The 12,134-nt window shown below is 48.6% G+C and overlaps 1 protein-coding gene across 1 annotated transcript; it reads right to left on the bottom strand.

The window, feature by feature from the left end:
* Nucleotides 1-6,134: 6,134 nt before the first annotated feature.
* LOC119402215 (uncharacterized) lies at nt 6,135-11,298 on the bottom strand. The gene is made up of 2 exons (XM_037669344.2): nt 10,431-11,298; nt 6,135-7,230 (listed from the first exon to the last, which is right to left on the bottom strand). The coding sequence occupies exons 1-2, from the start codon at nt 11,265-11,267 to the stop codon at nt 6,466-6,468; spliced, it is 1,602 nt and encodes a 533-aa protein (XP_037525272.1). The 5' UTR covers nt 11,268-11,298; the 3' UTR covers nt 6,135-6,465.
* Nucleotides 11,299-12,134: the final 836 nt, after the last annotated feature.

The raw sequence follows: 12,134 nt of genomic DNA, 5'->3' as shown, positions 1-12,134 counted from the left end.
GGTAAGTGGGCGGATTCGTATTTCTCACGAGACCGCCAATGGTCACGAGACCATTGGCGGTCTCGTGAACATTTGTTGAAAGGCGTCATAACGTAATGTGAGCATTTTGTTCCTCACAAGGATCAGCGTGAAAGGACCTAATTAAATTCGTTCTGCCGAAAACGCACGCAGGCGCTCGCCCACTGATAATAAATGGCGCGTGCGCCATCACGCATGCACAAGGTAACCCGAATGAAAAATTAAATTTGTTTGAGAGTCTGTTGACCCAATCTTGTTCTTAATGGAAACATTTTGGAAACTTAATGGAAATGCGAAAATCGCGTGCAATATTTAATTTCTCTTTACTATAGACCTTGAGATCCGCGGGAAAGAACTTCTTTCTGTGCGTTTAAAGCTATCACACATATTTTTAAAAGTTGCCGGGCGGTCCTGCAATATTACAGGGAGTTGAGGAGACTCTACCCAGCACCGCACAAGGACCTTTCAGCCATGGATTCAGCGGTGTTACGTAGGCTCCAAACGTACACATATACTAACACCCAAAGACTTCAAACTTGCTACCCCACAGCATACAAACACATATGCCCATGGAGTAGGGGCACACCGACGCTCTACCAAATCACATGGAAATGCACGGCGCACAGCGACGAGCAAGAGGTTGATAATACCAGATAGAGGTAAGAAGCATTGCTGTCCAGCCCTGCCCTCGGTGCCTGATGGTCCGGAGGGCCGAAAGGGTGGCGAGGGCCAGCGGTGCCTTGGAATAGGGGCCCGACCACGCGCCGTTGCCTTGTTTTAGAGGGCACGAAGTTTTGCGCAAATAATGTTTTGTTCTTCCTGCCGCGCGCTTATAAACACTTTACATGTGTTATCTTAGCTAAGCTTTTTATGGCGCTTCTTTGATATACAACGTATGAGCGCGGCCAAATCGAATATGGCTGATGTTTACTACAAGTACGTCTGATTGAGAAAAAAGTACGGTGAGTCTGACGAGCCTGAGTGAGTCCGCTTCCAGAAAATTTTTGGTGAGTGAGTTCAGTAGAATCATATATTCGTGGGTCTGAGTCCGAGTGGGTTCGTCTGAGGTATATTTTCGCGAGTTTGAGCCCGAGCAAGTCCGGCTGGGCTATATAGCCGTGGGTCTTAGTAGGAGTGAGTTCGCCTCAGTTATATTTTCGTGAGTTTCAGTCCGAGTGAGTTCACGTGAACAAAATTTTGGGGAACGTGAGTTCGAGTGAATCTGGTCTAGGAAAATTTTAGTGAATCTCAGTCCGAGTGAGTCCTCTTGAAGATAGTTTTCGTGAGTCCGAGTCCGATCGAGTGAGTCTGTGCTAAGAAAATTTTGGTGATCCGGCGTCCGAGTGAGTCTGCTTTAGCAAACTTTTGGTGAGTCTGAGTCCGAGTGAGTCCTAAGCAAAACATATATTTCTTGAGTGAGTCTGTGTGAGCTCCATTTATTTTGCCGACCTATGCCAGCAGGGCCCGAGGGCATTACAGTGGGGAGTGGGTTACATTCGAAGCATACAACGTAGTTTCAAACTTAATAAAAGGGGCGGGAGGTTACATATGTATCATAAAGGAAACTAATAGAGAGCGCACATTACAAGAACGATAAGACTTGATTTATAATACAAAGCAAAATTTTTTTACAACAAAGAAACAACGCAAGCGAAATAACGTTCAGAGCACTAACATGTGCTTATGAACCAAAGAATGCATCGTTGCCACATGGTAATATATTGGAATGATCAAAAAAGGATAACAAAAGGGCTAAGCAAAGAGGAAAAATATTATGATGATACAAATTGATACGTTTATGACAAAAACGGGTTAATTAAAACAGCCTTCCCCTTCGATTTATCCGTTATCTCGACGACAGATCGGGGAAGGTGGTCCCAAATTGCTGACGTACGGGGGATGACGAAATGTAAAAATGGTTGGTGTGGCATGAGGGAATACCAACCTTATTACGATGGATGATGCGGGCAGATACGTAACTAATAACTTGAGCTGATAAACAGCTTCCGTGCTTTACTGTTTATCGAACACTCATCACTGCGATGTTCAGTGAGCAAACACACTGAAAAAAAATGTGGGTGAAATGTTTTTAGTGGGAAACACCCGCGCGAACCCGCAACTGCCCTTCCAAGCTCTGCAGATCGGTGCCCTTCTTACCTCTGCGGTGACTCTGGTGCCGGCTTTAGTCCCTATATGAAACTTCGGCGGGAGTTTCTTGACCAGAAGCAAAGTATTAAAGGAACCTGGTAGAACACTGATCTGCTTAAGTTACGTTGTTTCGGCTCCGTGCGGATTGCAGCCGCTTTGTCGCAACACGAAGTTCAGCAGCTCCGTTCACCACCTTGAACCTTTTAGGCTCACCAGTTGAAATCACCTCACTAGGTTCACAAGGAGCCGTTCTTTTACCCGAAACAAAAGCCAGAGCACAACATTGAACAAAGCCCCAAGTGCGATCGAAGCCGCAAGCACGAAGTCTAGGCAAATCCATGTGCTACCCATCATTCGCACAGTGGCTCAGCGCTCGCAGCCACACAGTTTCCTCTAGTAAATATCGCACGAAACTCTGTGCTAGGCTCCGCCCGCCGTCGAAGCATGGCGAGACATCGGCGCTTCAGCTTGTCGCCTCCGTTGGCGAGGTCGCCGTGCGGGGAGGATCGACGCTGGGTGGTGATGCCCCGTAAACGCTGAATGTGGAGGCGGCCTTGCGTGGCGCGGTTAAGCTGCACCATGGGAGATTTCGCAAAAGTGACCTCCGCAAAGACTGAGTGGCGCCACACAGATTCGCACAGTGCATAGGACTTGTTGACTTTTGTCAATTTCTTATCAATTGTGAGCCCTTGATCCCAGTGATCGAGTGCTGCGCTAGCAGGCGTTTTGCTTTGAACCAGCGAGAAACATAAAGAGGAAGTGAAAATTATTATTATTATTAATATTATTTTTTACGCGTTAAAACCACTATATGATTATGCATGAGGGACGCCGTAGTGGAGAGCTCCAGAAATTTCGACCCCCTTGGATTCTTTAACGCGCACCTAAATCTAGTGAAATTAATTGTCATATATATATACATATATATATATATATATATATATATATATATATATATATATATATATATATATATATATATATATATATATATATATAGAACAGACACAACTAAGCGGTTGTCTTAATTTTATTTGCCAACGGTTTCGACCGGAGGACCGGTCTTCGTCAGGGCTTATGAGCAAATATTTGCTCATAAGCCCTGACGAAGACCGGTCCTCCGGTCGAAACCGTTGGCAAATAAAATTAAGACAACCGCTTAGTTGTGTCTCTTCTCTTCCCAAGTACGTTTGGCCCATTGGAAAAGCTTCTTCAAATATATATATATATATATATATATATATATATATATATATATATATATATATATATATATATATATATATATATATATATATATATATATTCTCTCCCGTGCATTTCTGACTACCAAAAAGACAACTGCCGCCGAATGGCAACGAGAGGTCGTGTTCAGCGGCGAGCGCGTCCCGCAGCTTCGCTACGCACGTATTCACGACTGACGGAGAAATAGGGATCATCATAAGCGCGGGCTGAAGAGCAGATGCAAACTATTCCCCGCAGAGCCAAGCCTACCAGTAATACATTCACAAAACTCACAACAAAAAAAGAATAGCGCTTACCTATGCGGTACAAGACAAATCTCCGACATTCACGCAGTCAAACTTGAATGGCCACATGTGCTTCGTGCGCTGGCTGCATTGTGGAATCCTTTGCGATTCCTGCGGTCGGTCTGACGGCGTATGCAGCAAAGCGGAGAACTGCGACACAGCTGAGTAGAAATGTCGACGTGTCAACGCCGCGCGCGCAGGCGCCCCACGCTTATACGACTGTAAGATTACAACGGGCTTATCGGCGTTTGTGTGTGTGTGTGTGTGTGTGTGTGTGTGTGTGTGTGTGTGTGTGTGTGTGTGTGTGTGTGTGTGTGTGTGTGTGTGTGTGTGTGTGTGTGTGTGTGTGTGTGTGTGTGTGTGTGTGTGTGTGTGTGTGTGTGTGTGTGTGTGTGTGTGTGTGTGTGTGTGTGTGTGTTTAAAACTACTTCTCAATAGTGTGCCCACGTTCTATGCGTGTTATTCTGCCGGGAAAGACATTATGACCGGTCATCATAGCGTGCAGCCTGCATACAGTTTCCTATTGAAGAAACTCTCTGCCAGCCGGTGCTCGTCGCACCAGTTGTTCGTTCGCCCTCAGTTACGACCGAACCAAACCTGCAGTCGCCGTGCCCGCTGCGCCGACAGGGGTCAGTATTACGTATGCTTGCTGTAAACGCGTGTGCGAAAGCAAAAGAGTCTGGACTTTACCTTGATGCGCATTAGTTAATCGGACGGCAGCCTCCATTCAAACCAGGATACTGAGAGAGAGATGGTCGATATAGGCGCGGATAATCCGAATATAAGTTGATAAAGCGGCATGTGATCACATGCAAGAGAACAAGAAACGCATAAATTAACAAAGGACGCACAAATTCACTAGTGGCTGTCTTAACTTTGTCTTCTTGTAGTTAAAGGGACACTAAAGAGAAACAGTGAATCAGTTTCGAACGATAAATTGTGCTCTAAGAACTCTAATGTCGTTAATTTCGCCATCATAGGTTTATTAATAGAGGAGAAAATCAAGTTCAAAGTTTCATTTTTAAATTTCGCGCCGAAATCGTCTCGCGTGACGTCACGAATTTCAAAGTGTACTTATCGTATTTTGGCGCCATTGGTTCAACACAATTACCCCAAACTTCGTATGTTAAGTCTATGGCCCCCTCAGATGACAATATGCTTCATTTTTACCTATTAGGAACTACGTAGTCCATAGTAGGCGCTGTCAAAACATGTGACATCACGGCGAATGGTGCGGGAACTCCAATGTGGCGTCGCCACCCACATTTTGTTCTTGCGCGTTTTCTCGCTTACTAACCGTCTTCTCGCAGCAAGCGTGGTGTTTTCGGTATCGTGAAAGGTTACTTTACTAATATGAGAAAAATCGCTGTGCTCTTTAGTGTCCCTTTAAGGGTCCTATGTGAAACGAATACAGTACAGCCGTCATTTTTATGAAAAGGAACGCGAGCGCGTGTCGACCATTCGGTGCTCCTTAACGAGCACTGAGATTGCACAGTACACGGGTCTCAAGCATATAGCAAAGTGGCCCAGCCAAAGGTGCATGGGTATCCACCGGATATACGAGTAGCCAACCTCCGGCTTGCCTTAATTGATCAGTTATGACAAGGGTAGTGTTAGCTTTTGTAGTGGTGGGTGATCAAGCTCCGGGTAGATTTCGACAACGTAGTCGGAACGACTATGGCGAATCGCCCGTTTCCGCTTAAGAACCCATTCGTACGCGTCCCGCAAAGTAATGGCAGACACCGCCGCCATTGAACACTGCAGCGATTGAGAAACGATTCGGCATGTTCTGGGACTGGGAGACTGCCCACAGTACAGCACACAGACACACGCGTTGTAACGCACTCCACAAGTTAGACGACCAACGTCTGTCATATAGGAAAGAGTACTACGCCATCTCCGAGACTTACTGCCGCAGAAGAAGACCGCACACGCACTACTAGGCTTCCTGCGATCTACTCGCCCGTCTGAACGAATCTAATCTCTTTGCACTCACCTACTTTCCCAACCCAGTGCAGTGCAGTGCAGCATGCCGGATACTAGAGCCTGGATAACCTCTATACCCTGCTCTTCTCTGCCACTTTGGAATTGCAAGCAGGCACTGTGTTGAATGCAGTTCGCATGCTTGTCCGATAAAGCATGATAATCTAATATGTTTTGTTCTCCCCTCAACTGGAAATCTATCGCGAATGGCTTGGAAGCGCTTCCACAAAAAATAGAGAAGCCATTTGATTAGAAGCGAAAACTATAACCTGGACGACAATGCAGTTTCAACACATTGACAGCAGCAGCTGTATGCGGGGGCAAGAAGGGCCTGTGCTAGCGGCACTATGACCGGCCATTCCGTTGAGCCAGAAAGGGGGACGCGGGGGTAGGCAGCGTAACATTTTAAAATAAAGCTTGCACGAATAGAAGGAGGTATCACACAAAGTACAGAAATACGGTTTATTACATTCGTGTATAAAGTATCCTTCAAAACTAGTGTTCCACATCACTGCATAAAACTAACAAAAATGTCCACGATGCCCTTTCCGGCTAATATGCCTCCTTAAACGCGTCAAGGCACGTGACAGGCCATATACCGTTATAGTAAAAGTAACGTCTGCGGGAGAATGAGCACAGTATAGGAAAATCGGCGTTGAAATGTGGTAAAAACAGGACCGGCATGCAGCAACCAACCGCCTATAAACGTCCGCAAGTTACGGTTCCATGCAGCATCCGAGCAGGTGCCGCTTACCCACGCACGTGAAAAAAAAAAAAAAGATAGAGTTCAGCAACCCTCTATCTCGCACTCACTACCGCTGCTTGGCGGACTACGTTCCTGCGGGATTCCCATAATGCTGAACGCTTGCGCACGCACGTGAGACGTGAGTTCCTGATACCGTTCTTGGCTGTCGGGCGACAAAGCAAATTCTTTGTGTCCGCGGTACGCAGCGAGCACTTGGTAGTATTTTGTCCTGGTCGTCATGCGAGCCAAGCGGAGACGATTGTCGGCCGTACGCGGCGAAAATGCGGTGGTGCGCCGAAGCAGGTCAAGCCGCGACTCGCAGGCGTCCAGAACCTCAACGGCAGCGGCGGCTTCCGGAGCTAAGGTGCCCCAGAGCACCATGTCCATGGTCCAGTCCTGCACGATGGCGTTCCGGCGGAGTTGCTCCAGGAGCACCGTGTCACTCACGACAACTTCTTCGCGTTGCTCGCCAATGTAGATATTCAGGGAAGTCAGGTACTGGTGTACGCAGACACCCTGGACGAGGTGTGGCTTCAAGTTTTCGTACTCCTGGGCGTCTCGAAGGTAGAACTCGAGCCGGTGCAGGCCCTTGTTCTTCCGGAGCGTGTCGACGAGGTCGTGGTGCACGTTGTCCGCATAGCACCATCGCTCGATGGCGAGGACCACGACGCTCCTAGAGTGGGCTATGGCCTTGAGGATCTGCCTGGCCGCCTTGGCCCGTGTGGTGCACCGCAGCTGGAGAACAGTCAGCGACTTGCAGTTGCGGATGAGGTAAGCCAGAAACTGGCCGTCCAGGATGCTGAGATCCTGCGAATAAAGTCAATGCGGAAGAGACTATGTTTGAAGATATTGAGTTTTGTTGGCCGGTGATAACTTGATAATGCAAGAGGGGTACCTAACAAAAAGAAAACATGGATGAGTCACCGCTACATTCGAAATTAATACAACGAATATAAGTCATGCACAAGGAAACGAGACGTCACATTCCCTAGCAGAATTGCCAGATGCTACCGAGCTAGCAAGCAAATATTCATCACAAAAGCAGCCCCAAAAAAAGCGGAGCGACTTTCGCGAAGGAGCCCAAAAAAAGCGGAAATTTAATGCATTTTCCATACTTGAAAATAATTTTTATTATAATAAAAAATTGATGGCTGATCCCTCTGTGATAGGAATAGGTATAACGCGAAAGTGAAACATGTCGTCGCAGAAGTAGTTGATTGTTTACAGGACATTAGTATATGAGAGCTTGTACAATGTCTACTGTTTGCCAGATATAGCACCGCTTGATCCGGACGCACTCACGTTGACGCCTAGTGGCACAACTCCGTACCGACGACTAATGCCCATGATCATGATTTAACCCTTGCGGTAGCTGAAGTCCCTAACACGTACGTGGGCACCGCATATGGTGAATCTCGCGCAAACATGGCATCAGCAAATACAAAATTAAAACTGATACTCAATATACACTCCTTCAAAGCGTCGTAAAACGCGAAGAGAAACGCTACGCGCGGGTCGTGTATTCCCTCTAGCGTGGCCGTTAATTTACACATGGCGAGCAGGAAACGCGGTGCGACAGCCAGGCGATCGTCCGAGAGCAATTTTTCGCGTTTTTTTTTTTTTTGAGCCTGGTGGCACACGTGTCACCGCCCTGTTGTAAAGGGGACGCTCATACCATCCATCCGTCTATCCAAGAGCACTGTGAGAGGAAAGTGAAAGATAAAAGGCTTGTTCATTTAACATCCGTTATGGTTTTGGCGGTAGCTTTCCAATGAGAATGCATAGCCTGTGGAAGACGCGCATGTTGCAGAGAAACGCAGAGCCGATAGTTTCCTCAACAGCCCACTTCATTAGGTTGGTCACTCAGCTAAGAGATGTCTACGAGCAAATGGAATATCAACCAGAATGGTATACGGCATTGGTGAGGTGCTTATCCTTACCGCTGTTCTAGCACACAATTGAAAAATCAGTTATGTGATGTATCCGCTATAGAGGTGATTGCGAATTCTGTAGTGCCTTCTGTTCGTCATTGTGTTGCGATAAGAGCATAATCAACATATTAGTTCTTTGTCTGTATTCAATTGCTTTCAAGTGATATCCTATGTTGAATAAATACCATGAAAGAAAAAAAAAAGTTTTGGCGGTAGCTCAGTGGGCTAAACGCCCGCCAGCCATGGTCACGGACCGAGAGGTCATGGGTTCGACTCCTGACAACCAAATTTTTTCTTGCAGTTTTTTTTCTTTGCCATCGGATGGCGTTAATTTTGCTGACGTATTTCCGCGACTGAAATACGTCACGAAAGTCTTGGTGGACCCCGGAATAAAACACTTTCGTGTTAGAAAATGCCACTCAGATAGGAAGGGGAGTAAAAAACATGGCTGATCCCTCTGTCATAGGAATCGGTATAACACGAAAGGGAACGTGTTTTCACCGACGTAGTTTAGCGTTTGTTCTGCATTCTTTCGCCCCGAGCGCGAAGGAGTGAATGCTACAGCAACAAATTGTAATGTTACGCGAGGAACGGCAAGCCGCTCGAAACTTGCAATGGGCTGTTCAAGCAGAAAGGACGCGCGGAACGAACATACACAAGATGAGCGCGATCTGTCACAGTTGTGACTTATTTCTGTGTAGCAGCGCGCTCCTTTCGCAAAAGCGGCCGCTGCAGTGAGCGAGGTGACCTTCGTGCTCTCAACGGAAACTTGCAGGCAGAGCGCAAGACATACAAACCACCGAGGTCACGAGATAAGCGCCCGCACGAGCGACCACGCCCTGTCCAGGCGCGCGCTAATCCGCGTGGGGGACGACTTTTAAAGCGCGCTCTTCGAGCCCTTCGCGCCATCTCGCTAGTGAAAACGAAAACACGCTGTACCACCGATCTCCGAGTGCCGCCACCGGCAAATGGTGTACATAAATAGCTCGCCGTTACCATAGCAGTGGACATGCCGTCTGTGGCGGAGTCGTTTCGCGCTGCGCGCTGGCGATCGAGAGGTCCTAAGTTCGACTCCCGGTGACGGAAGTTTTTCTTATAGTTTTGCTTTGCCATATGTTAGTCTTTATATTTTACAACGTCATATCCGTGACGGAAATGCGTCAGTGGAGCCGTGGTGGACCCCGGCATAAAACACTTTCGTGTTAAAAAAGCACTTTAATTATTTTGTGAAGCGAAAATATGCTCAACTATGAACGAAAGCACATATTTACTTTTAAAATTGTCTCCGGGGTAGTCTCCACTTGGTTGAGTGCACGTTTGCCAGTGCATGATTAACGTCACTTGTTGATTCTCGCAACGTATATTTGACCCCAACACTCATTACACAGAGACATCGAAAAACGAGCTATTATGAACGACAAAGCGCTATTGGTGAACGTGACGGTCACTAAAAGAACTGTATTTGCTGAAACAATGCAAATAAGCAAACAAAAACGCGACAAGCGACTGTAAAATTCTACAAGCGACTTGGCAAAAAAGGAAGCCCAACTCCGCTTATTATAAGCGCAACTGACAACTCTGCTCCCTTGTCAGTAGGCGCGCCCCGAGTAGTTTCAAACGACAGATAGCGTTGGCGTGAGAGTCACACGTGACGTGATAAAAAGCTTATGCTGAGGCTTACCGCCGTGTCGGACATGGCATCAATTTGAATGAAGTGCTTCAGGAAAGCTGCGCAGACGGAGAGGCACGCCGTCGCAGTGGTTTCCGGACTAGTATTTACCACCTGGGGTCCTTGAACGTGCGCTTATATGTAAGTACCCTGGAGTACTTAGACTTCATACACACGAAAGTGCTACCGCTGCGGCCGGTAATCAAGCCCGCGTCAGCGAAATTAGCAGCGCGACAACAGGCTTCGCCGCCACGGCTAATAGTAAGAAGTTCAAGCGCGAAACGACAACGGTACAAGCGCGCGTCGGCATCAGTGTCTGTAGCCTCATCGCGATTTCGCACTCAACACCATACTCCTGAATTACCTACAAGCATAACCCAACGCCTCCCTTAAGCACAGTGACTTACCCGGGGAGAGTCGATGCAGAGGCTCTTCAACGTGTCCGCCGTGAGCCTCAGTGCTCGAAGGGTGTGTTGGACTTGCGTTTTTTCGCCATAGGATAGGGTAACCTTGGTCAACCCGCTGCCAATTACAACAGAGTCTCCCAGGGCTGGTACAAGACAGTCGTTGTACGTGAGCGTGATCATGTGGCAGACGTTTGCGTCCGTCATGGCCCTGACCATATCGCACAGCTGGTTCCCACTGCCGAGGACTGCTCCCACGTTGAGCTCCTCGAACTTGCCGTTTTCCACGCGCTTTTTGGTGGCCTTCACGAGGGGCAGCATGTCGGCGCACGTGAGCTGGCATTCGTCCAAGTGGAGCTGCTTCAACGTCTTGCTCACCGCCAGTCCGTCGGCGAGGCGCCTAACCGACTGAGGCGCGAACACCGACCCTGAGAGTACCAGGACTTCCAGCGAACTGCTGCTGACGATCCGCTGCATATTGTCGAGCACGCCATGCATACTCTCGTCCTTCCTTGCGTCGATGCAAGCCTTCAAGCACCTGCAAGACTGTTGCTTCGCCAGGAAATCAGCGAGCGCGCAGAGCGCTTGGGCGTCCTCGATCATATTCTCCAGAATGAGCTCACTCAGTGACGCGCAGTACAGGAGGCCGCGCAGCAGATTGATCAATCCGGGGTTGACGTGGACGTGCAACCTCGAGATGCTACCCGAAATGCCGATCAGGCCGAGGGCTTCGTCGAACATGGTTGCGGGCTCCGCGGCGCTCATCTTAACGCGGAAGTCCTGCAGCTTCTTGTGTTGGGCAACCTTGGAGACGAGGTCGGCGAACCCGACCGCGCTCATCTCGACGTCATCTCGCTCATCTCGACCAGTGCAACGAGCGACTCATTTTTTTCAACGAGATGGGCCAGGATGTCGACGTCATCATCGGTCAGGTGGACCGTGGCCAATCCCAGCTCTCGCAGTTTGGATAGGGACTTGAGCGTGCTTACGCTAGACTCAGCCATGGGAAGTGAAGGTCCCACGAAGGGATCATTGCCCCGGATCTCGCACTTTTGCACGCCGTTAGTAAGTTTTAGCAGGGACGTGAACAGGGAGACGTGCCTGGGCGCCAGGACAGGAAGGGACAGGTAGACTGCCCAGATGCAGCTGTGTTGTCGCAGAAACCAGAGGTACAGACAGAGGTACTTGACGTCACCGAGAGAATACAAGTCCTCCGGGTCGACGTCCATTGTTCGGAAGCAAAGCACGCCCCTCTTCGACTGGTGGACCTCGGCACCTCGAGGGTTGAACAGGTCGTTCCAACCTTGCTGACGATCGACCGCCCAGCAGCAGCCAGTCGACGCGAAAGTGCATGGATCGGTGAGACACGTGGCGTCATTGCGGAAGGTATGGTCGACCTTCTGAAAGATATTGATGACATTTTCGGGGCTTGGAACACACTGTCGTCGGCTGCGGCGAGGATATTGGCGAATCCAGCGAGAGTGGAGCCCTTGTCTCTCTGTGTACGACAGAAATTGAGAAAAGAAGTCAGGAGCGTGAGAGGCGTACCAAAAAATTACACCATTTCCAGCTAAAGGGGACCATGAGGCGATGCGAAGCCGGAGCACTCGCACGATCGCGTTCCGTTGGCGTTCGTTGGGCATGCTACCGACCTCGCGTCATGGAACGCGAAGATGAACGCTACGCGCGTCTTGTCTTCCCTCTAGC

Source organism: Rhipicephalus sanguineus, chromosome 8, assembly GCF_013339695.2.
Source record: "Rhipicephalus sanguineus isolate Rsan-2018 chromosome 8, BIME_Rsan_1.4, whole genome shotgun sequence".
In the NCBI taxonomy this organism is placed as follows: Eukaryota; Metazoa; Arthropoda; class Arachnida; order Ixodida; family Ixodidae; genus Rhipicephalus; species Rhipicephalus sanguineus.
This window is presented reverse-complemented; position numbering and strand designations above follow the sequence as displayed.